The sequence below is a fragment of the Rattus rattus genome, chromosome 15 (genome assembly GCF_011064425.1).
Source record: "Rattus rattus isolate New Zealand chromosome 15, Rrattus_CSIRO_v1, whole genome shotgun sequence".
Lineage (NCBI taxonomy): Eukaryota > Metazoa > Chordata > Mammalia > Rodentia > Muridae > Rattus > Rattus rattus.
Window position 1 is genome coordinate 36,552,895 of NC_046168.1, and position 26,385 is coordinate 36,579,279.

At 43.3% G+C, this 26,385-nt stretch overlaps 1 protein-coding gene across 3 annotated transcripts in view; it reads right to left on the minus strand.

Annotated features, from left to right (window-relative positions):
- Positions 1-776: 776 nt before the first annotated feature.
- The window catches only part of Tnfaip8 (TNF alpha induced protein 8), a 113,997-nt gene continuing 88,388 nt past the window's right edge, over positions 777-26,385 (minus strand). For all 3 annotated transcript variants that reach the window (XM_032885858.1, XM_032885857.1, XM_032885856.1), the window contains exon 2: positions 777-2,446. In XM_032885858.1, the coding sequence (XP_032741749.1) occupies positions 1,881-2,446 (566 nt within the window). In that variant the 3' untranslated portion in view covers positions 777-1,880. The remainder of the gene's footprint in view (positions 2,447-26,385) is intronic.

The window sequence follows — 26,385 nt, forward strand, 5'->3', positions numbered from 1 at the left end:
CTGCATGTACATTGTGTTGCAATGCAGGCCCATTAGTATGACTCAAATGTGTGCAGACGTCTCTAAATTTCCCCCAAGGTCTTCAGATTTATTGGGTCATATCCTGAGGTAAAAATTCTTGAGATGCTTCACTATCTGTGCTTTTGCTGCATGTTTTTCTCTGGTAGAGCAGAGAGTGAGTCAGATCAGTGGCTCCCATGAGCTCACACTCTTAGCTTCCCTGATGTTGGTTCAGGAAGGCTGCTGTGCTCGTTTATGAGCCATTTAGCAGCTATGAAGTCCAATCATCAGCAATGCAGCCATTACTTTAGTGTAATAACCTCTAGGAACCATCCAGAGGCTCCAGGAGGGAAGACTTATATATACTTCCAGCTCAAATCAGGATTTGACATCACACAAGCATTGCTGTTTATCTTTACTGAAAAAGCTGGGTCTCAGAGAAACCTGACCACTTCCTCCCAATCTGTGATGGGTCAAAGCAGGTCTTAACTTCTGGATTTTCACCCGTGGGATCGCTGCTGGTGGATCTTTATTTCACTGTCAATATTCTTGCGGTAGACAAACGATAGGCTCGGTGGCAATGACAATATTTAGTGTCAGTGGCTGGGTCTGTTGCTTCCCAGATGGCTTCTAGTTCTTTTACACAATAAGCAAGGGTTTACTTCATTATCAACACACCAGAAATTATACAGACATGGCACACCAAGCGCTGAAGACAGATGTGGACACCAGTCCATTCCTCAAAATAGCAAATAACACAATCGAAATCCCAGGCATTAAATAAAAAATGGCGTCTTTTATTCATCAATCCCCATTCACACTGAAATGCACGTATCTTTCTTACATTACTTCGCAACATCCTTTTTATCCTTCCCCCCCCTAAATCAACCTGATGAGTTCATCTTTAAACTCAAGAAGTTTTTCTTTTTATTTCTGAAATGCTACTTACATGTTGTCTCAATAGCAAAGCCAATCTAGGAATTTATTCTTCCTATGGGTAAAATGGATGTTAATACAGGAACATGTGAGCATCTGTTCAAGATGACATCAAAGTTAGGCCCTAAGCAAGTATTTCAAGGCAATGCCATGCCACTGGTTTTGAGACTCTAAGTCTCACTGATGGTACTAAAAAGTAGAACTCAGCTTCAAAAGCACACTTGCAATGGACATTGCTCACGATGTTAAGATTGCTCATTTCCACGGTCATGATTTCAGATGCAGTTTTCTGCTTTCCTGAGCATTCAGTTTGACTGCCTCAGATTTAATTCCTTTTTTTTTTTTTCTTTTTTTCGGAGCTGGGGACCGAACCCAGGGCCTTGAGCGCTCTACCACTGAGCTAAATCCCCAACCCCTCAGATCTAATTCCTAAAGGTCAATGACAACCTGTAACTAAAGAAGCAAAATTGTTTCAAAAGGATCGATGATAGCAAAGAGAGGTTCTTGGCATTTTAAGAGAGATACGCAGACATAGCAAAGGATAAAGGTGAGTCAAGATACACAGCTTTAATACATATTAGAAATATCCAATGTGCCACCAATCCGATTCCCCTAAAACACAGCAAGTGCCAGCGCTTGGGGCCACACTCATCTGTCTTTGTATCACTTGACACCTGAATGACCAACCATCCATTTTTCCCACATCCTGCCATTCATTAAGGTGTTTTCAGCCAGATTTTTTAGCAATATGCTTTTTTTCTTTCTTTCAAATACAACAAGCCACACAGGAGTTCTACTATGAATGTCCAACAACAACAGGCTGTATGGGGCCAAGCCTTTCTGAAAAACATGCGATCTCTAAAAGATTCTCCGTCTTCCCTTTATGAGTCAGCAGTGCTCCACGTCACAAAAATCGCTGCTGGTCACGGTCTTCTCTCACGAGCTCATATGTTCTCTTCATCCAACATTTTGTTGATGCCGTCACAAAGTTTCTGTAAGTGAGGTTTAAATTTTCCAAAGGGATTATACAAGGCAGCCAAAAAATCACAATCTGAAAAATGATCAAAGACGTTATTAACCCGTCCGTGAGACTTGGCGGTAAGGTGGCGCTGAATGATGTCATGCAGGAGCTCTCGGCACTCGTTCAGCAGCCTGGACAGCACGTTGCGGTCAAAGGTGTACTCTACCTGGTGAAAGCTCACCACCGTCATGGCCAGCTGATGCACCTTTCTCTTGAACTTCTCCATCAAGGCCAGCTCGTCTTGGTTGAACTGATTGTTCCTGTGGAGAACGGCCAGCTTGATGACCGTCTTGATGAGGTTCTTGATGACCTTCTCTGCCTCCTTCTTGTTCTGGGTGTACTCCTTGGTCACCCTGTACAGCTCATCCAGGACCTCGCTGCTGGTGTCATCGATCAGGGTGGTGGCGATGGATTTGGATACCATTTTACCCAGGATCTTCTTTTGTGCCTGAACGGCCAGGTTTTTGGAATTAAAGACATCTGTAGCCACTAGAGAATAAAACGACAGAGTAGAAAGAACAAAAGATCAGTTAACAGCAAGTAAAACAAAACCAGACAAACCTCCAAGTATTAGTCCTTCCTTCCCCTCATTCCTTCACTATTTACAGTTTGTTTCCCAATTACTGATATACTGTTCATATAGCCATTAAAGTTGATACCTTCCTTGAAAATAACCTTTGATTTGAAAATATTATGTTTCGGTGGTTGGGGCGATAGCTCGGAGGTTAAGAGCGCTTGCTGCTCTGGTAGAGGACCTTTAGAACCCAGCGCCCATGATGGCAGGTTCACAACTGTCTGTAACTCCAGCTCTATGGCGATCTGACATCCTCTTCTGAGTACTTGCATACATGTAGCATGTGCTCACACAGATGTATGCACAGTCATATAAATAAAAATAAATTTAAAGATGAAATACTATGTCTCACGAGGCGGCAAACTTTTATGCCTTTTTTATTTAGCTTAATTATATGAATATTTAAAAGTTTAAGTCAACTCTATACCTATCTTCTAGGCAGTTGCAAACTACACAACTTAAACTCATTTGAATGAAAGTAGGATATGTAACAAGGCTACAACACAGAGTACGATAGCATATTTACTCCAGCGAACCCCAAGGACAGCCCTGTCTTGTGAACCAGCTACAGAAAGCCTAAGTGCCTAAGCCTTCGGTCATCGCTCTCCCAGCCATCCCACCCACTTTGAATTTCACTCTCAGATGTCAGCTTCTGGAAGGTTACACTCCAGAGAGACCTCACTGTCAGCTGCTGTTCCTGGTCCACTCTTGCTTTTTAAGTTTTGAGGAAATAAGTTTAAAGTGAGCCAATGAAACACGCTACATGCAAAACAGCCTCTGGAAAAGCTGGCCCCCAGAGTCGACTTCTGGAATGCTCGTGACTTAATTTGGCAGATGTTCAATGCACGCAGAAGAATTGCATAAATTACAGATTAATGACATACGAAATGCTTCTAGTTTAGAGCCCAGCAGTGCAAACTCTCAACAAACCACCATCAGCTCCGCTCTCTCAGGATTACCCCTTCTATGTGCTGGCTGCAATATGACTGCTTGTCTAGGATTCCCCTTTTTCTTCTTCCCCTGGCTGAGGGTTTCAGAACTGCAGTACTTTGAGTATCCAGAAATTTCTGTTCTCTCTGTACATTCCAGAAAACTTAGAGCAGTTGGCGTATAACCACTTAGTGATGAAGGTAGATAGCTCAAGGCACTGGTGACATAAAGTGATCTCTTGTTTGGACAAAAGCTAGCATCAGTAGGAAGCAAAATAGCAGAACTACGAAACCCAGGCTAGGAGGTCATATATGAGCAAGTTTCATGCTAGATGTCAGGTGGAGACAAAGAGGATCCACATTACATTTAAAATCTGAATCCAAAGCAGGTTTGTGGTCTCGTATAGGTTATTGCAGAATGGTTCCTAGCGTGTAGAACTCACCTACGGACATATAGTGCTGTGCATGGACTGAGAGGATGTCCGGGTAGAACTAGAAATCGTGCCCTCCCAACTGTTGATAATGAGTTACAGAAACACGAAGTGAGACTGCAGAAGAAGAACCGAAATGCATTTTAAGAGAGAAAAGGAAAGTGAAAAGTTGTGGGAAGAGACCAACTTCTGGAGGGTTTCCAAGCTTTTAAACCACTTGCAGTTTAATAGTAATGTATTCCTGTCTCTTCATTGATGTGCTAAAGAGTGTTAATTCACACTATGAAATCCTACACACACACACACACACACACACACACAGTACCCCAGCAGTTAATATTGCTGCCTTATGGCCAAGGACTCTCTCCAAATACAGACCTTAACCAATAAACAAATCCGGTTTCTACAGGAAGAGATACACTGTCGTTCTCACATACATAACAGATCACTTAGATGTCACCAACTTATTTTATATAAAGATTCTGCTTTTCACCATTTAGAGATTGGCACCTACAAAGAGCCCATCTAGAACCTACAGTCATGTTTCTCAGATAAACACAGTTTGTTGGGAAATACTGAAATCAGAGAGACAGAGACAGGCAGAGACAGATATAGTCAGAGAGACAGGGCCCGAGGTTGGTTCAGACTCATTCATGCTAACTTCTCAAGGCTGAACCTGCATCTCTGTAGCTCACCAAGCTTCTTTTCTCATTAAATCTCAACATCCTGTTTCATTTCAAACACAGAGAGAAGCAAGAACTCTACAGCACAGCATTTTAGCTTCCGGCTGGGGAGGGGAAGCCATCCACTGCAGACTGAGCACGATCATCCCTCATTTACTGTAGCCAAGTCATAACCCAGACGAGGAAGTTGATCTCTGAGGCTTTCCCTGTCTTCCCAGAACTTCCACGTGACTCTTCCAATTTACTCTTTAGATCAATTCAGTGCGTCCTGCACCCTCTCCACAAGGCAGACAAGCATTCAGTGGGTTTGTTTTTCAGCGAGCTTTGAGCCAGCAAGGGTTGTGGCTGACAGCTGACTGCCAGGGATGTGTGGTCTGGGATCATAAACTATGACGGTTTTCTTTCTCGGACACTAACTGCCGCTGCCTCGCTGCCGCTGCCCCGCCTGCTCGGGCTCCTTGTCAGGTCTGTGGGCTCTCTTAAAGGCCTGGCACATCTTCGAGCTAATCCGGGACCTAGTTTTTCTCGTTCTGTCTAGTCTCACCCCTGTGTGATATCATCTCCATGGCTTCAGAGAGCATCCATGTGCCAACAACTCCCACAGTACCCAGCCTTGACTTCTTTTCCACACTCACTTTGCAAAAACATTTAAGACAGCTTTCTTTTGAAATTCTGCAGGCATCGCAGACACACGGGCCCCTAACTGAATCCTTGTTTAGCCCATGCTACAAAAATACTCCCTGTCCACTATTTATCACCTCGATTAATAGCATCTCTCTTGGCCGTTGCTCAAGTCGGAGACCTGGGAACCATACACCATCTCATCCTCTCCCTCAGCCCATTACCAAACCATTTCCCCCCATTTCCCCATTTGTCCATTTCTAAATCGTACGCAATTCCCTCCATCTCTGCAGATGTCATCCAGTCCAGCCCCTTTCCAATGTCCTCTCGCACTGCAGCCAGGGCATTTAAGACGTTGCTTGAGAAAATGAGGTTCTATTTAAGTTCTTTGCTAACTATCACACTTCCCAGCTATTTGCCTAGTTGTTACCATCTCTCCCTGGGGTTCCTAAGCTCTCCAAAAATTCCCCACCTGTCTATTTGTGTCACACCCTGGGCTTGGCCAGGCACCGGCTTCTCCCATCTCCTCGCCATGCTTAAGTACTACTCAAGGGAAACGTTTTGGCCTGAAAAAATGCAAGTTTAAAACACACATTTGGGTGTTTCTCTTTGCTTATTTTAAAACCTAGAGAAACAGACACTTGTTTTAACTCACTAAACATGTGGGATTTTTCTCCCCCATGTAAGCATACTTCAGAAAGTGGTTTTTTTCTTACCATCAGCAAATTAGTTTAAAGAGGAAAGATTTATTGTATACAAAGATTTATTGTATATAGCAGGAGACAACAATACAGATATTTTGAGTATAAGCAAGGTCTAATATTTCTGACTTGAACTGCAGTGGATGATTAGCCACACTGGCCCACCCTCTGCTTCTGGCTTAGTCTGTTGTTTAAACAGAGAGAGAGAGAGAGAGAGAGAGAGAGAGAGGGAGAGAGAGAGAGAGAGAGAACACAGACAGATAGACAGACACAGACACAGACACAGAGAGACAGAGTCTAAGACATATTCCTGGATACAATTGAGAGGCGCAAAGATGTTCTCCAAGGAGACAATATTGAGAATATTGATCAGCTGTTTACAATTAAGATTCATTTGCCTTGGAAACAGACATGGAAATTGTTGGCAGAAGAAAAAAAATCCTGACCTCATATCCAGCATGTGTGAGGTCCTATTCCATTCCTAGTTTTGAGGAGAACGACTGTTAACTTTATGTCTGCTCACCTCCCTCCTTCTCCAGGACTGAATGGAACAGTCCACCTCAGCAGTGTTTTCTGTAAAACAAACTAATATTTAGGGATTCCTGGTTTTACCACCAACAATCATAAAGCTGGAGATAAATATTGATGGTAAAAATATTCTGATCCGTGTGTGCAAGAAAACAAACCATGCTTAGAAGAAAACAGAGGAAAAGCCTTTTGGTACTATCAGTGAGTGAAGAGCGTAGTTTTCTAAAAATTAATAAGAATGCCCCACAATTGCTAATACTATGCATGCACTGAGGGACTCGAGTCACTTCACATATTTATCAACAAACACATAATCTTTTCACTCGGTAGGCTTCTTATACTTGCTACTTTTGAATGCTGACCATCGACACACATGTTATTACAATTTATTGCCCAGTTAAATTCCATCCAGTGGACCCAGAATGAGGAAGGATGGAAGAAAGACATTCAGAGACCATGTCTAGCCACTGGGCTGAATTCTCAAATGTTCTTTAAACAAACAGTGCGAAACCTTAGCTATCTTATATTTGAATAGTTTCAAATGTAAATGACTTAGGTGGGAAAAGGCAGTTTGAGGGTATAAGAAAAGGGGCAGAGGGGTTGGGGATTTAGCTCAGTGGTAGAGCGCTTGCCTAGCAAGTGCAAGGCCCTGGGTTCAGTCCTCAGCTCTGAAAAAAAAAAGAAAAGAAAAGGGGCGGAAACCTGGGTGATGGTGGTGCATGCCTGTGGTCCCAGCACTTGGGAGGCAGAGGCAGGCAGATCTCTATGAGTTCAAAGCCAGCCTGGTCTACAAAGCAAACTCCAGGGCAGCCAGGACTGTTAATGAGAAACCCTGTTTCAAAAAAAAACCTTTAAAAACAAGGAGGAGGAAGGAGGAGGAAAAGAAGGAGGGGCAGGGGAGGGGGAAGGAAAGGAAGAAGAGGAAGGAGGAGGGACAGAGAGGGGGGGAGGAGGAGAAAGAAGAAAAAGAAGGAGGAGGGAGTGAGAGGGAGAGAGAGAAAGAAGGAAACATCCCTACTCTGGGATCTGGTGGTGTTCCCAGAGAGAAGGGTTGGTTGTGTTCCCAGACAGCAGTCTCCACACTGAAAAACCTGAAGGAGGAAATCAGCAGGACAGAGAAGAAATGAAAATAAGGGGAAAAGAAAGGAGGCAAGGGGAGAGGCAGGGGCTGGGGGGAAGGCTGTGGCCGGGAGGAGCTGCATATCTATATACGAATAGTAAGGACTGCAGGCCTGAAAAGGTCAGAAGTAACATCGTTGGAGAGAGGACACGCGTGAGGCACCTTAACACAAACTGTATTTATGTCTTCGGGTGGAAGAGGCCATTCCAGAGATTGCTATCTTGGGAGAATGGATAAAGCCTGGATCCTTAGCTTGACCCTCAAATGCACAGTGGCACGAATGTATTCTCTTGGTGCCAAGTGGCTCAAACTTAGTAACATATACCACCGCAGACACAAGGGCAAGCCATACATCGCACGTCTCCCATGTAATCCAGAAGCATAAGTGTTCCTTTAAAAGGCCGTATATAGGATGCACACTAGAGAAAAGGGTGCCATTGGAATGCCTCCTGTCTGTCACCGGGCACAGTCTTAGCAGGGACTAGGACTTCCATCAAGCCTTCCAGACCACTTTCATCTCTCACTACTTCACAATTTGGTGAATAGCTTGAAAACTGATAGGGTGAAAAATGGCTCTTGCTTATAGAGGGGCGAACAAAATTTTCCCAGTGGAATGTCCTGTGATCCTTGTTCGCATATCTTAGGACGGTCCTATGGGTAAAGTGTTAACAGTTTGCCCTGTTTTCTCATTCAGATAAGAAAAATCTTCAAAACTTGAGAGAAAGCTTGTGTTTATGTGAGAGTCATGAAATTACCTGAAAATTATACCTTCCAATAATACATATTGGAGCTTTTTCTTAGCGAAAATATTTAAAGTGAAAAGGCTGCAGTATTAAGTCTGTGTACTAGTGGGCCATTACTGTGGCGTTCCTTCCCAGCCTCCTGGAAAAGCACAGACTACCTTAACAAACACTGCAACTAAGGAACGGCTGAGCTCGGGCTCAGCTACTGCAGGGGTATTGCGAGGACTGGTTCCTCACCGGGGAATCGACACTATTGATTCAACCTCCCAGGGTCGTTCTAAAGATTAATAAACAGGGACCACATGGAACTGCCACACGGAAAAATTCCTCTGCAGACTGGTATAGAGAACATAACACATCAAGCTGCATGTGTCCCTCAGTACTCTAGTGATGGATTACATTCGGTCAAAATCAATCAACTCCTTCTGTTAGTGCTGTGAAACGGAGACATGCAAAGTACCAGATGGTTGTGTGGAAACAGAGACCTCATGCAGTGTACCAATACCAACTCAGATTTCCTTTTCCATGATCACACTGAGATATAAGGAACATTTAAATCCTTCGGAAAGAAAATTTTAATTTCTGAAGGATTTCGATCTCTCTTGGCAACAGATTCAGCTGTAGGTAGTGGAAAGGCCTTTTGCCTGAGGAAACGGGTCCTCTGAGAACAGAAAGAATGCCTACCACACAAGGACAAGAGGAGACACGGTTTGCAACATGCATGCAAAGCTGTGCAATAGGGGCATCTCGAAAAGGAAGTGAACCGAAACTAAAGCCACAGTGAAAGCCACACTGCGTGGCATCACCCTCCAGACCTGCCTTCCAAGGCCTCAGAGAATCAGAGACATAGGGAACAGGAAGCCAGTGCAGCGAAACAAAGGGGCCAACGTGGAGGGAGCAATTTAATTTCTTTAAAATTCAGTTTTCCTGTCCGATAAGTTGTGTGTATGCATGAGTGCGTGCGTGCGTGTGCATGTGCATGTGTGTAGGGGCACATTTCCAGACCTACTGAGTTACAGAGTTTGAAGCTGAGGGCAGTGTGCTACGCCCCTGAATAACTCTACAAGTGAAGCCTGACTTCAGCCACCCTTCTTGGTGTGACTAGGAACTTCAGAGGCAGAGGTCGCTTGAACAGAGAAACCGGTTCAATACACTGTGCCCTCTGTGGTGATTTCTCTTCCTCTCTTCTATTTGATAACTTGTAGAAGAGACAAGATGGGGCCAAAGACAGCATAAAGAAGAAGGCTTTGTCTGTATAACAGGCTGTTTTGTGGCATTGACACCGAACCTGTTCATGATTGTTGAGGTTAACCATGTGCCTTTTTCACAGGCTGAACTTTGTGATGATTTTGAACATGTCAAACCAGAGAGACAGTTTAATAAGCAAAGCATAAGGACCTGCATCCGATTCCCAGGATCCATGTAAAAAGGCCATGTGTGGTAGCATGCCTCTGTAACCCCAGCATGGGAGAAAGAGAGACAAAGAGGCCCTAAGGCTGGCTGGCTAGCCAGAATAGTACACTTGGAAAGTTCTAGACCAGTGATAGATCCTGTCTCAAATGAGGTGGACAGCATCCCTGACAGTGACACTTCAAGATGACCTCTGGACTCCACACAGGTGTCTACATGTGCATGTGTACTTGCACACACACACACACACACACACACACACACACACACACACACACACACACACACATGAACATGTAACCAGATACACCAATATGAACACAAGTAGACAAAAGACAATACCAATTGTTTCAACTCTTTTAATGTCCTATTATCAGACCCACCTCTGCCCCTTCCCCTCAACATTCTCTAGGGATCATTCCAGCGTTTTATTGCCTCATTGCTGGCATAAACTCCAAAGAGACATCCCTATTGGCTCCAGAAGTGGAGGAAAATTTGGTGGTGTTTAGATGAAGCAGTATGGTTGGATCTCAAAGAATGTCAGTTTCATAAATGTTAGGACAAAAGTTAGAGAAACAATTATATTTTATGGCTACCCAAAGTCAGGGCAAGATATATATAGCCATAAGAAACCATTACATCATCGTAGGTAATAACCACAGTAGAGATACGAAAACGAGGCAATACTAATAGTAGCCACTATTAAACAATAGTTTTGTTAATTCTTTGAGAATTTTATCCAATGTCTTTTAATCACCCTTACTTCCGAATTTCATGGCCTCTTCTTTGTTTTTTTGCTTTTTTTTTTATAATACCTCATTACATTTTGTGCTATCCTTATACGTCTGGGTGTGGGACAATCTACCAAGAGCTAGGGGGCCTCTCTCTCTACCGTGCTAGAATGTTAAGTGGACAGCCGTCGTTTTAACAATTCTTACTATACTGTCCCTGGAACTTGCATTATCTCATTGAAGTTTTACACCAGTCCTAGCAGGAAGACTATTACTACACATATTTCCAAGTCAGGTCTCTGAGGCTCAGGAAAAAAACCGAGTTGCTTACTTAGACACTATATTTTGGTTATATTCCTTTCCCTCACTCAACTCCTCCCAGATCTTTCTCATTTCCCCATCTACCATACTTTGTGTTTTCTCTCTCTTTCTAAAGAAAAAAGAAAAACCAAAACATCAAAACAAACAACAAACAAAAAACCAACAAGACATACGTATATCAAAACAAAAGCACATTCAAAACCATGGAGTTCCTTTTGCATTGGTCAACTGCTCCTGGGCACAGTGCCCGTCCCGGAGTGTGGTTGACAGCTTTTATCAAACACCTTTCGTAAGGCTCAGGGATCTGTGAGGAAGAGGAGGCAGAAAGACAGTGAGAGCCAGAGCTGGCGGAGGACTCCAAGGAAACAATTTTCCAGACACGGAAGGACTGATGCGCACGAATATGAACTCCGAGATTGTGGCAGCATGCACAAGGCTCACATAGGTTCAAACCGGATAAAACTCCCAGCCCTGAGAAGGGGAAGTGGACACAAAGCCTCTAGAGGGAAATTTAGTTTTCTCTGATGGAGCACCGCTGAAATCGAGTTACTTCCAAGAGGCTGCACAGTCAGTGAGGGATAGAGATGAATTTGAACGCACTCATGTCCCATGTAATCTGTTCTCTAAAAGACTCGGATATATGAGTTTTAGAAATGTTTTATGCTAAACCATCAACCAAAGAGTACACATGGTGGGATCCATGGCTCCAGCTGCATACATAGCAGAGGATGGCATTGTCTGGCATCAATGAGAGGGGAGGCCCTTGGTCCTGTGGAGGCTTGATGCCCCAGCATAGGGGGATGCTATGGTGGTGAGGCGGTAGTGAGTGGGTGGGTAGGTGGGGGAGCACCCTCATAGAGGGAGGGGGATGAGGAGTTTACAGTGTGGAAACTGGGAAGGGGACATTTGAAATGTAAATAAAATAACCAATAAAAAATAAATAATGTTTTATATTGAAAACCCCTGAGTAGAACCTAATGAAGTCTCTCTAAGGAAAGGGAGAGCAAAGGAGAGGAGAAGGTCTGGCTTGTGTTTTCAGGATGTCCCCGGTCAGTCTTAAGATAAGGAGTTTAACCTAAAAACAAACAATGAACAAGACTGAACAATCAAGTGAAAGTCCCTCAGCTCGGCCTCCCTCTCTGCACAGCTCTGGTCTCAACTCTTCTTCGAGAGGCAACAACTGTTGCAAGAGTTTTGGCATCCTTTCAGAGCTATGCATAGATCTGCTCCTGCATAGAGAAGCAAATATCTGAATGGCTCCTGAGCTATGTGAAGAAGTCTTAGAGATCCCCCACCTCTCCTCTTTGATCCTGAGACAGGGTTTCACTGGGTGACAGCTCGGGCTGGCCTGCTACTCAGGACCCTCCTAAGCACTAAGATTATGAGTGTGCACCACCATACCTAGACTACGGCGTGTGGGTCTGAGTGTCGGTAGGGAGCATGACGTGTTCTGTAACTGACGTAAAATGACGGTGTGACGAGGACATTCACCTTTGCTGCCTGCTACCACAACAGCAGTCGTAGGAGTCCTTTATAGGTGGTGAGGGGAGGCAAGGAGGTCTTCAGTCTCTGATGAAATGTGTAAAAGGAGGACCACGTACTGTGACTAAGATTATCACATAATTTATTGTCCAAACGGAAAACCTTTGCACAGGGGCTGCTGGTAATTACCCCATGACAAGAGAGTTGTAACTGCCTCAGGTAAATTATTCCTACATGAATAATAAAGGAGCAAAACTAAGTAAGGATTTACTCATATATTTATAAGACATTTCTTGAGAATCCTGTAAACTTGTTGACCAGGTTTTCTTCCAAACAAAAATACTAATTTTTCTTTTTTTAAAAGAAGTTAAGAGAAATCATAATGGTGGTGTGGGGATGAGTCTAGTTGAATAGCTCTTGAAGGAACATATACCAAGGTTCCCTTTAGAGATGCTCAAATATCCACACAGTAAAATATTATTATATCATTAATTTTGCTTATTAGGTTTTCCAACCACATTTCAAACAGGTTCCAGGAACAAATTTGTAGATTAAAATTAATGAAGATAATTAATTGGCTAACAAGTGGATTCAGAGTAGATCACTGTTAATAGGGGTGGGCCAGGTGGGCAGGGCAGGCTGTGGGCAAAGAGAGGCAATACTATGCAGGCATAGCTTCTGGTGGGTCAGAAGCTGCATCGTCCCTGAGGGCCCTTGAGACTGGACATTACCTATTTCCTCTGGGCCTCAGTTTCTTTATCTGCAAATGGAGTTTAAATAAAAATAATCCACATGAAGTGCATTTGCTGTCAGGTAGTCAGGTGAGTTCGTGTAAGTAATTATCATCCCCATTATTAACTGCTAGCTCGCTGTAAGGTGACGTTCTGGTACAGAATGGCTCAGGCATAAGTGAAGGGAGAATAAAGAATATTAACAGATGTAATATACCATTCGACAGAAACTTGTGTTGAGTGTTTGTAATGTGCTTTCAAAGGTAGCAATCTCTCTTTTCTCCGGGTACTCACACTAACACGGGACGGATGATGGGAATCTAGGTGGGATGATGGGAACACGGGAGGGATGACGGGAACATGGGAGGGATGATGGGAACACGAGAGGGATGATGGGAATCTGGGGAGGGATGATGGGAACACAGGTGGGATGGCGGGAACAGGGGAGGATGATGGAACACAGGGAGGGATGATGGGGAACACGGGAGGACACGGAGGATGGCGGGGAACACAGGAGGGATGATGGAATGAGGAGGATGATGGGAACACGGTGGGATGGCGGGAACAGGGAGGGATGGCAGAACACGGAGGGTTGACAGTAACTGCAGGAAGGATGGCCAGGGAACACGGGAGGATGGCGGGAACACGGAGGGATGATGGGAACAGGGAGGGATGGCGGGAACAGGAGGGATGATGGGAACAAGGGTGGGATGTGCCACGGAAGTTCCATAGGAGGACTGTGGAACGAGCAACAGCAGTCAAAGAGTTGAGAAGAATGAGAACAGAGTGAGCAGCAGTATCTTTTTGGATGAGATGATGGACGGAGGCTAGAGTTGAAGGCTTCTCCAAAGGTGCCTAGCCTCAAAAGAAAAGTAGATCTCGCCTTACAGAAATATTCCAGAGCTGACACAGAGACTTCCTATGGGCCAGTGAAGCATTAAAGAACTATTTCTTGGCATTTCTAAAAACCAGAAGCCAAAGTATGAGTTTTAAAGGAGGGGGATGCAAACAGTAGCTGTGTTCTTGTCGAGGCCTTAAAAATGCTTGCTACTGGATTTCTAAGTTCTCAGGCAGTGTTTGGCAGGGGAAGGAGAGAGGTAACAAGTATCTAGGATGGAATTCTGTGTCCTGGGCCACTGGTATCAGAAGTGTGTGGGAGTAGTTTGGTAATTGCTACACTGACTGCATCGGAGTCACCAGGACTGTAGTCTTGGAGATTGAAAGGTTCCACACTGCTCTGGGGTACGCTCCTACAATACTAGGCCTAAAATCCCAAAGAGACATGTGTTGACAACAGAATCGTCTCAGAAACAAGACTCTGTGGATAGCACCCCCTTTCAAAGTCTTATGGAAATAGAGATGTTGACTCATGCTTGGAATCCACAATGTTTTCAAGAGGGGGCCTGTTAGTACTCAGTTTTGATAATGCAGCTAGGAGAGTAAAAAGTAAGCCTTTTCCAGGCACAATTCAAAGAAGGCCTAACTCCTACATATAGGATTGAAATGAAATGAAAATGTCTTCCAATCACTTATGCAAAACTGACTGTAGTGAGCTATTTTTTCAAATTAAGCAAATCTTTCCTTATTTACTATTTGAATTGGGAAACTCTAGTTTTTCTTAGAGCTGTCACAGTCGAGCTTGTGTAGTCTTTCCACTGATGAGTCAAAACCATCTTCTTCCGGAATGTGGAGAAGAACCCTCTGAGTAGCTCTATGATGGCTACGGTTTTCCAAGTCAAGCCCTGTCACTTGCCAGAGGCCCTGAAACCTGGTAAATATTTATATTCATATAACATTTAGAAAATCAATAGCAAATTCTAAATCCAGCCTACTAAAGTGAAGTTTAGTACTAAGCCAGCTTGTAGACCGGGACCGATTGTCCCTACACACTTTCTGGTAGAACCAGGCCGCTTGTGACAACATAATAAAGACAACCTAACAATATAATTACAGTGACCACTCTACAGTTAACGGAATGCATCAAGACATGTTCGTTTCTGACTTGGGGCTATAATGTGTCACCCCGAGAGAGTCAGAGGAGCAAACCATGGTTGGGAAGCCAGGGTGCACAGTCAGAGACAGCTGAGGGACATCATTTCTTATTAGAGTGTAAGTTCCTCTGTACCAAAAGCAAAGTTAAGAAGACGCACATTGCTCACACACCTGCCATCCATACCACATCCTGCTGGGTTAGCCACATCCCACTTCTTGGAGTCTGTCCTTTCTTCATCAAAAATGAGATGCATGGGTTTTACAAGTCAGGAGATAGAAAACTAAAGAAAAATTATGTCTGTCTACCCTTAACCTGGTCCTCTAACCCTGCCGAGAAAGGGCTTCTCGCTTTATACGCCTCAGTTGAATTACCACTTCTTCCAAGAAAGCTTTGCAAATCCAATGGCCAGAATAAGTCTTTCTATCTCACCTGCTTTCTGCTTGATAAGAAAGTTAAATTTCTCTCTTACCCTAGCTGCTTATAATCATTGATAAGTAAGGTATCAAATCTCTCATCTCTCTATTCTTCAAATTGATTAGCATATGCCCTCGAGCTAGTAGGAATGAATGAAGTTCCAACTCTCTCATCCATCCCTGTGGACCCCATTGCTTTCTTTTACAACTCCCAAAAATACGACAGAAAATCAATTCAGTTCCTTATATCTAGAAATTAACAAAGGAAATGATTTGTACTCCGTGGCCAAGATCGTTCCCCGATAAATGGGATATAGACTCATTCTTTTTTTGTGGTACTGGTGATCAAACACAGGGCCTCACATGTGATGGGCAATCCTTTATGTTTTAAAGCAGTAAAAATCTACACAACACGGATGCCTTTTCTGATTTTATGTTTAAGCCATTGCTTTGCTCTCCATCCTTGTCCAAACAGTGCTGAATAGCTAGCTACTTTCCTGGTAGACTGACTATATTTAGTTAATCCGATCTTTGTAGCAAATGATCTGAACCTTCCATGCAAATGTCTTGAGCCCATCTGTTTGAGTATTTTAGGAGCAATCACCTATTGGTCTTACCCTGAGCATCTTCCAAATTTGCATCTTGGCACAAGCTCCCAAATTTTTGGTCACTACCTTTCCCAGCAATTGCGTTAAAATTGCGTCAGCATCGTATGGCCATGCCAACATCTTGGGAGCAAATCGTGTGGAGGGTAAGCAAATGGCGAGAGGAGACTTACAGCTTTTGAGTAAGCTACTTCAATTTAGATACCAAGTCGGCCATGCCCTGTGTGAGTCTCTGTGATAAACACAAGTCTTCCTCTGGAGGCTCTCAGAAGCATTGTTCCCCGCATTGGGTACTTCCAAGGAGACATCCGAGTTCTTCGAGGAGAAGTCCTTTCCCTGCTGTCTGCCTTTTCTCTCCAGTACTGTGCACCCTGGCAGTCCTCTCTAGTTTGGAAAGCTTAGGAAGCACTGCACACCTTGGAGCCTGGACTCCCCATATTTTGGGTGTGCATAGAGCAGGGCTGCTCTTAGGGTTAGGGAGTAAGCAAGTGTTAGAAAATTAGGAAAATAAATATCAAAATCTCTGTTCCTGATTTTTCTTTAAACAACCATAAGATCTGTGCATACGATGCTCACATTCGGACACAGCAGTGGTCCTCCTGAGCTAAGCTCTGAGCCCATTGTTTTGAAGGAGGGTTCCTTGGCCTTCTGAGTGATGACCTGCACCATATAGATGTGACTAGATTTTAGGGCAAATGACCAGTCAGGAATTAAACCCCCTGTCCAGCAGCTCTGACCTCCGATCTGGTCCCAAGTGATTCTGATGGTTTTTGGGAGGGGGAAAGTTGAAGTAGATATGAAGGCCTGTAAAGAAATATGAATGTCTCATGATCCACAGAATAGAATCACTGGCCAGGGTACAGACCTCACATTCCAACGTCACCAGGTCAGTCTCCTAGCAAAGGATTCACCCTAGAAAGAGGCTCACCTTAAAGTGTGCCAATGATGGAATAATTAATTTGTTGAACCAAGGTCCCGACTCAGGTTTACTGAGCCAACTATTACTAAACAGGTTCTCCTTACTGTAGCTTCTTACTCCCAGATAGGATGAAAAAAAGAGCGTTCACCCTTGTTTCCCCTGGGTAGGGGAATGCCAGGGTGTTGAGGTGGGAGTGGGTGGGTGGGAGGGGGAGCATCCTCATAGAAGCAGGGGGAGGAGGGATGGGAAAGGGGGGACCAGGAAAGGGGATAACATTTGAAATGTAAATATATAAACTATCCAATAAAAAACAAAAGAGTCTTCATCTTAATGAGTTTGAAAGAGTGTTTAAAAGATAGTCAAAAAGGAGAGATTTGTAAGAAATATTAAATTTGAGACTTTTCTATCAAATACCATAAAACATATTTAGGACAAAGAATTAATCTTTTTATTTTCCCCACCTTGTAAGAGTTTTATGCAAATGTCTTAATGCTCCACACCCAATAAAACCTTTATATAAACAAAGGTTGTTGTAGGAATTTGACATCCTAGAGCAATGATCCTTTTCTCCCTGGGGCCATGACCTGTTCCCCTTCTTCCTTCATTTCCTGTGCACTAATTCTTTTCGAACTAACCAGTTGAACTAGACCGTGAGGTTGGATCCTAGTCATTGGGGAAAAGACACAGCCACCACCACAGAATAAAAACCAAATAAAAACCACAAAACCCTGTCTCAGTGTGCTCGCTCATTTGAGTGCAGCCTCTTGATCAGGAGTAAAGTGTGTTTTGTTCAGAGCTAAGAAAAGAAAAACATCCTGTCTGGAAACGTGCTTATACATCAGTGTGGGGTGGTTTGAATAAGAATGGCCCCTATAGGCTCATATATTTGAATGCTTACTTAACAGGGAATGATACTATTTGAAAAAACTAGAAGGATTAAGGTGTGGCCTCATTGGAGTAGGCGTGGCCTTGTTGGAGGAAGTGAATCACTGGGGCAGGCTTTGAGGCTTCTAACGTCCAGGCACAGGCTCCCTCTCTTTGTTCAGATCAGGACATAACATCCTGCTCCAGTGACTGCCTGTGTGCCACCACGCCTGCCGTGGACTAACTCTGAAGCTGTAAGCCAGCTCCAACTAAAGGCTCTTTCATCAGAGTAGCCTTGGTCACGGCGTCTCTTCACAGCAACAGAACAGTGACTAAGACAATTAGAAACTGGAGTTTTCTAATCTGGTAAACTTAGAAAATGAGCACAAATTAGGTACAATTTGTGAGTTTCGAAGGCGGCCTTGTGAGGAGATGGGATGAGAAAAGTGAGACTGATAATGGCTGGTTTTCACAGAACTTATTTATTATTTACCAGCATGGTACTTTGAATAAGAATGGCTGCCATAGGTTCACAGATTTGAATGCGGTCCCCACTTGGTGTGAGTGTTAGGAGTTGTGGCCTTGTTGGAGATGTGTCACTGGGGGTGGGCTTTGTGGTGTCTGCCTGTGCTTGTGTATGAGATATGAGATCTTAGCTGCTGTTCCAGAGCTGTGTCTGCCTGCCTCTGGCCACATTCCCCACTCTGATGGTCATGGACCACCCTCGGGAACTGTAAGACAGAATAAACTCTTTTCTAAGTTGCCTGGTCATGGTGTCTCTTCACAGCATAAGAAAAGTAATGAAGACAGTCACACACTTTGGCTATCTTTAGAGCCAAATCTCATCTCTATACAATGTGTTAACTAGGTCATGGGGTGGGGGTAAATTTGCCAAGTTTATAAAAATCCTAGGGGGAAACTGAACTGGGTGTCACCATATTAATGGAGAACCATAAACAGTAAATGAACGTATAGATCAAAGGAAAGGTTTCATTCATTCACTCGTTTTTTTATTTTTCAGATTTTTTAAAATTGTGTCTATCATGTGCCAGGCAGAACACCTGCTCACAGGAGATTCAGATTCTAGAGAAAGACCCAAGGCACACAGCACATGAGTGTCAAGTAATGACAGAATAAGACAGAAGTGTGTAAATCAGATAGTATGTTCTTTCATCCAGGGTAGGCAGGGATAGCCTTTTCTGAAAAGGTGACATTCAAGAAAAGTCATGAGGAAGGCACAAGGTGTAAACCCCAAGTCCCTCCCCCAAAACCTTTCTTGACCATGCTGCCTCGCTCTTCCTGGAGTAGGCATTTGTCCATTTATCTCTTTCCATTTTGACCTAGAGTAAAATCCTTGCCTTATTCCTTGCCGTAAGTAATGTTAGGTCAATCTTTAGCATTTATCTTCTGGATTTGTAGGGAGGAGGCAGGAGGACGGGGGAGGAGCAGGCCGTGGATACCGTTTCTAGGAAACACAACCAAAGTGGCTTCACAAGATGTGCTTTCCTGTCAACCAATAGCTACTTCAACTACTCTTACACAGGTGATACAAATTTCAATGTCATCTTTTGCAAAAAAAAAAAAATTCTACATTTAATAACTAAAGACAGACATCAAAAACAAAACATCTATTGACAGTACTTTGAATCGGTAGGGATTACTGATTATCGATACTCTGAGGAGATGATATTAATTCACTTTTTAGGGTTGTGTTGATTAACTATAAAGAGGCATATTCTTTACAGTTATTCACAAAAAAATCGAAACCTGGTTGTGGGTAAAATGGCTCAGCTGTTGAAGTGCTTGCCACACTAGCATGAGGAACTGAGCTCTATTCCCAGAACCCACATAGAAAAAGAAAGAAAGAAAGAAAGAAAGAAAGAAAGAAAGAAAGAAAGAAAGAAAGAAAAGAAAAAGCTGTTGTAGTTCAAACTTCATGATGTTTGTGCACAGGGACAAGAGGACCCCTGGGGCCTACTGGTCAGCTAGCCTTACGTACTCAGAGAACTTTAAGACAATGAGAGACCCTTCCTCAAAAATACAATTGTGGATGTGTCCTGATTGACCCTGGACTCAACACACAGGTATACACAGACATGCACACACATTTTCCTCATCCACATATCACATATATATGCCCCCCCAGACACACACACACACACACACCCATGCATGCACATGCGAGAATGCATGCATGTATGAATGAACGCACGCACACAAACAAGAAATCTAAGAAAGCACAAACTTACCTTACTTTGTTGAGAAAGAACTAATTAGGGAATGTTTTAAAATTTCCCCCATATCGAAACTGGCTGGCTTAAAATTGTGTTTAGAATTTAAAATAATAAACCTCCCATCAAGCCAGAAAGACAAATCGTTTAGTTAAAGTAACCACAATCCCAGGATGCTGACGACACAGACCTGGTATGTGGCACTCATTCTTTGCAGTTAAGGAAAGCAACTGAAAAGGACCCGTACAGTCCTTTCTTCTGAGAACTGAAAGGCATCCCCTGAATAGATCAACCTGCCTGTCTTGGCGCTGAATTCTCTAACGTTGGATATCAGGGTAAAAAAAAAAAAGAGTTGGCAAGTAACACATCGAAAACGAGTCATTTTTATGACCTATGCCAAATATCAACAAAATAAATGTCTTCTCCCAGATACTCAGTCAGCCCCCCACTGCCCACCCCCATAGCTTTCATCACAATCCCCTCGAATCCCGGTCCTGCAATGCCCTGCCCTCTGCCTCTTTCATCAGCCCCAGTTCTAGAGATGGAAGAGGGAGATCAAGGGTCAGAGGTCAACCCAGGGTCACAACACAAGTCCTGCTCACTTGTGATGGTTCACTCCTTCTGGAAAGGTTTTCTACAGGACACTACCAAAAATAGTGAGAAGCAAATTCCTCCATTTAAAATTTAAACATTTTGCCACTTATTAAGCCGATCTGCTGATGTTCAGTTGATAAAACTCACATGACATAAATCTACACTGTCATCATTAAATTTTTTAAAATTACATCCATATTTTGAACAACGATCCCTAGTATTTTAATATTTTAATTTTATAATATTTTAATTTTTTGGTTTTGTAATTAGTTAAAAAAAATCATAACAATTTGGAGTCTTCCTCCTCCTCCTTTTCTTCAAAACAAAACAAAATAGGAATAACAAAACTTTAGCCCTTCTGGCAGCAGTCTCTCCCTCTCTCCCTCCATCTCTCTCTCTCTCTCTCTCTCCCTCCATCTCTCTCTCTCTCTCTCTCTCTCTCTCTCTCTCTGTCTGTCTCTCTCTCTGTCTGTCTCTGTCTGTCTCTCTGTGTGTGTCTGTATGTGTCTGTGTGTGAGTGTTGGAGGCAGTTATGGGTCCCTAGCCCCTCCAGGTGTATGCATTCTCATCTCTGACTGGAACAGCCAGGGTCTCACACCAATCTGAGTCACTTTACAAGAGCCTGGGATAAAAGTCTTGGTGACTCATGAGCTTTTAGCACTTTGTTCTCAGGTTGTCCATCAAACCAGGCAAAGAGGTCACAGCTAGGTTCTCCTCTCTAATCCCCAGGCTCCTGTCAATGTCTCTACTCACCTTTCCCCTCAGAATGCTGCCATTTCTAAAGTATCCATCTAACACCATCCATTTTGGCCACATCTTCAGCCTGATCCTTTTAATACTACTGTCATGCTTTGTTTGCTACCTACTTTCTTACAGTTCCATGAGGGTGGAAACTGACATGATTCCCTTTAACACACAAAGATCATCAAAACCAATCACTATTTTTAACATTAAAAATTAATTCAAGAGCTGGAGAGATGACTCAGTGGTTAAGAGCACTGACTACTCTTCCAGAGGTCCTGAGTTCAATTCCCAGCAACCACATGATGGCTCTCAACCATCTGTAATGAGATCTGATGTCCCCTTCTGCTATGTCTGAAGACAGCTACAGTGTACTCATATACATGAAATAAATAAATATTTTTAAAAAATCAATTCAATGGGAAGAAGTCAGGCGCCAACACTATTCGCTGCTATCAGGTGTTGCTGTTTGTCAAAGGCTCTGAGTTCGTGCAGCTTTGAGTCACAACAGTGAGTCCCGTGACTCAGGGGGCAAAGGTCAGAAAGCCCAAATGCAAGCATTCTCTGGAATGATACAGAAGATTTCAAACAAACATAGAAGCTTCTGGCCTCATGATGTGGCTGAGGATGGCTAAACACTGTCTGGGATCTCCGACGATCATTCGCTGTAGAATTAGCAGTCCGAGCACCAGGTTTTGGGAAACAAACACACACTCCATTCCAAGCTTCACAGCCACGCCCTCTCCAACAGTAGTTTTGCCTCAGACATCTGTTTGTGAACCTCGCTCCGGGACAGCATCCCCTGGTGTACTTAATTCATACGTATATCTGGTAATTCCCTGAGACTGAGTTCCCAAGGGGCAGCAGTCATCTCTCTACACTTCATTTTCTTTCTCTAGTGAAGCTACTAATATTAATTAACCCCTTATCCCGGTCAGATTCCTGCCCTACCTGTGCTTCAATCTTTTAGAAAGTTCATCCAGATACTTTGAAAACACACGTTTTGCCATCAAAAATTGTATCTTGATATTTTTTAAAGTACCTGGATAAACTTTCTAAAAGACTGAAGCACAGGCCCACTTCAAAGGATGGGGATTTAATTTTACTCAGTCAAATGATTAACAAGGTTTATGGCCACAGTTTTGGTCTTGAGGAATAGTTTTGATTATATCTGCCAGTTATCTTACATTAAGTCTTTATCAACAACAGAGCTTCCAATTAAAATTGCTTCTTTGGAAAAGATGATACTTTACTGAAAAATGTGTTATAATAGTCTCCTAGCTGCAAAAGGCAGAAAGTATCTTCTTGTCCATTTTGTGTTGTTTTAACAAAGTATCTAAGTTCTGTCAGCTAGGAACTATACCTGTAACTGTGGATGGGCTCAGGGTCTATGCAGAGTATCAAGTGATTCCCAGAAAGAATTTGAACTCACAGGCTTGACAGTGACCAATCCAGCTCCACCAAACCTTGTCCACTCCGAGGAGATGTGCACTCATCCTTTCTGAGTGCTGCCCATGATCCAGCTACCCACTAGGCCCTGCCTGATCAAGATTTGACCATTTCCCCAGACTGCTACACTGAGGACCAACCAAGTGCTGAGCACTGGAACCTTTGGAAGCCGAAGGACCAGCACACCATAGCGCTAGCTAAGAGTCACACTGGCTTCATCTCTAAGATAGGAGGCAATGTACAGTCTAGAGAACACATCATGTTTATAAAATAATCAATTCTTCTGAACGTCTGATTTCAAAGTCAGTTTCTAAATGGAATACTAAATCCATCCGTGCTAACTAGTTTTCCCTTGAATTTAAGGGGATCATCTTTTTAATTTTTCAGTTTATACCACCTAGTTCTCTGCTTTGGAAAAAAAAATGCTTAGAGGAGTTAATGATTTGCCAAAAGGGACGGCCTGCCTTGCCTCCGTTTTTCACATTCATCTTTATCGCCTTTTGTTGATCTTGGAATGAAGGAAACAGATGCTGGTGCCCGAGACGAGGTCCCATGCAGTATTTATAACCTGTCAGCTGTAGAGAGCTGGTCTTTATATAGGCAATGGCAAGTGTCTCTGTACCTCTATTTTCCTGAAACATACAAAAACACAAATGCCAGGACCACACCCACATTCCAACGCAAGGCACTTTCTACTGCAAATAAACAATGAATCCCACACACTGTCCTTATATATCTGTGTGGCACACCGTCCCACCAGCATGTATAAGCTATTTAAACCAGTGTTTAGAGAATTTAGCTCATATCAAAAGGGAGTTTAATCCCTGAGAACATGTGTTTAGCATATACAAAGCAAAGAATTTCTTTCTATTATATCTGCATTGGGGGTTGTAGCTTGCCTAGCAGATGATCCTAGATCCTTAGAAACACACACACACACAAACACCCACCTCACTACCATTAAATTTACACTATTAGAAAATGGAGTAATATTAGATACAAGGGGGGGAAAGAAAACAGCAGAGTATCTGGATTAAAATTCTATTTTCCAAATTCAGAGCCTTAACAATCTCTCCTTTCCAAGATTTTAATGGTCAAATAATGCTGACAGGTCAGGCGACCTGTTCACCCTTTTCCTGGTGATAAAGGGAACACTGTATTTTTATGACCATATTAATATTATGTTAATATATTTGCATATGGTAAGATGTTTATATATTTTAAATTTATCTATTTATCTATCTTTCTATATCTATATATCTCTATATCTACCATCTATCCATTATCTATCCATCTATCTATCTATCTATCTATCTATCTACCTACCGACCATCTATCTATAATCATTAGGAGTGGCTGAGAAACAGCTTGGCACCTGCAGCTAGGGTTAGCTCATTAGCATAGGTCTTAGTAACAGCTATTGCTATGCCTAGGAAAGTCCAGAGCTTTGGAAAGATTTCCTTTCCAGGAACAATTCAGGCCATTTAACCAGTGGCTTGCCTGTATTACTCACGACTGGGCAGAACTTCAAGGCGTGTATATATATATATATGGTTAGAGGGCTGAGGCCTTTTCGTCAAAGTCCCATAAAGTCCATTTCCTTTCCTCTTCTGGGTCTAAACTTAGACAAGCTGAGTTCTGCCTGTGGCAGGTATCAAAGCATTTTTCATCAGAGACAATGCACTGTTTCTCTCAGTTACACCATCTCCATCAACAGACACCACTCTCTAGACCTAAAGCACTTTTTACCTGAAATTTCACTTAGCTAATAGGAACTGTCTCCAGGGGACTGGCATTCTCATAGTTGGAACACATGAAGAAGTCTACGGAAGAGTAATTGCATTGAATTCTAACAGAGGTTTTCTTTGGGGGTGGGGTGGGGGTGGGATAAGTAGAAAGGAGGGAGGGAGGGAGGGAGGGAGGGAGGGAGGGAAAAAGGAAAGATTGTAGCTATTCTAGACATGGAGTTAGGCTCAGATTCTTCTTTTTGCAATGGTACCATGGGATATGTTTACATCAGGTAATTAGGTCAAATTATGTCAAATTTGAAAGATGAAAGAAATCTTCAATTTCTGCCACCTTCCCACTTAATAAGAAGTTAGGTAGCCACAGTCTTCAGTCAGCTTAGACAGAGCCAATCTGCTTAATGCCCTCTCATTGTCTGTCTGCTCTAAGCTGGGTCCTGAACACTGTGGTTTAAACACGCACGGGCAGACTGAGGGCCCCTGTGCAGACTCAGAGGGAGCCAGGAACAGGGTCCTACCAGGCATTCCTAAGCTCGTGCCTATGAATTATGTTAGGACTGTTCAGTCTAATTCTGCCTCCTGAGAGAGATCTAAGTACCAAGCATCACACACGCTAGTGCTTACAAACCAGGTGATTTGCCCAGCGCCATCATAAACACCCAGGACCTCATGAAAAGCACACTTTTTAAGTTTTTGCAAAGTGTTTGATATTGTGGACCATCTAGAAGTGGGCCTAGTCACACTTCACTGGGGACCAGGCATTTTCTGTTTGCCTGCAATATATTAATTCATCATCAGAAAAGGTGCAAAGGGTTAGAGATGGGTCAGCAATTGAAAGCCCTTGATATTCTTGCAGAGAATCCAGGTTCAGTTCAAAGCCATCCCTACCTCAAGTTACACACACACACACACACACACACACACACACACACACACACACACCACAGGCAAGGCATCCATATAAAATTCCTATCTGCTACTCTCAGGTAAAGGAGTCTTAGTTTCTAAAAAACGGATCAATATTTTCCACCAAGAAACTGTTTTTACTTCATGAAAATTTGTACATAGGATTCAAAATTTTTAAAATCGAGCTTTAATCTAAAACAAAGCAGACACTGCTCTTCTCCTGCCTCAGCATGAGAAGAGGTACACACAGGAGGGCACTCAGCAGCACACTTTTTAGAGTCAGCCATGTCCGGCGTCACTGCAGTGCTGTGTATGACAGCTTGACACAAGCTAGAGTCATCAAAGGGCGGGAACCTCAACTGAGAGAATGGGTGCAGGAGGTCAGGCTGTCAGCAGACAAGGCCGTGGGGCATCGTCTTAGTCACTGATAGATGGAGGAGGCTCAGCGTGTGGTGGGTAGGAAATCCTCTGGGCTGGTCACCCTGGTTTCCTCAAGAGGCCAAAAACAGGCCGGCAGGCAGCACCCTCATGGCCTCTCTGCATCCGCTCCTGCCTTCAGGTTCCTGGCCCATTTGATTTCCCATCCTGACATCCTTTAGTGATGTAGACCAGAAACCAAATAAACCCTTTCCTCCCCAACTCGCTTCGGTCACAGTGTTTGATCAGAGCAACAGTAACCCTGGCTGAGACAAATACCCTAACCCTATGTTTTATGTTTACGATGCACTTCTTTTTTTTTTTTTTTTTTTTTTTTGTTTTTTTTTTTTGGGCTTGGGGCCGAACCCAGGGCCTTTCCCTTCCTTGGCAAGGGCCCTCCCCCTGAGCTAAATCCCCAACCCCTATGATGCACTTCTAAACCTAGCAAACGAAGTCTAGCCGTGTCCCTGAAGATGGTTGGAACTGGTACTGACGTCACCCTAAGCCAACTAACAACATTTGCATGCATTTTGTATTTAAATCCTC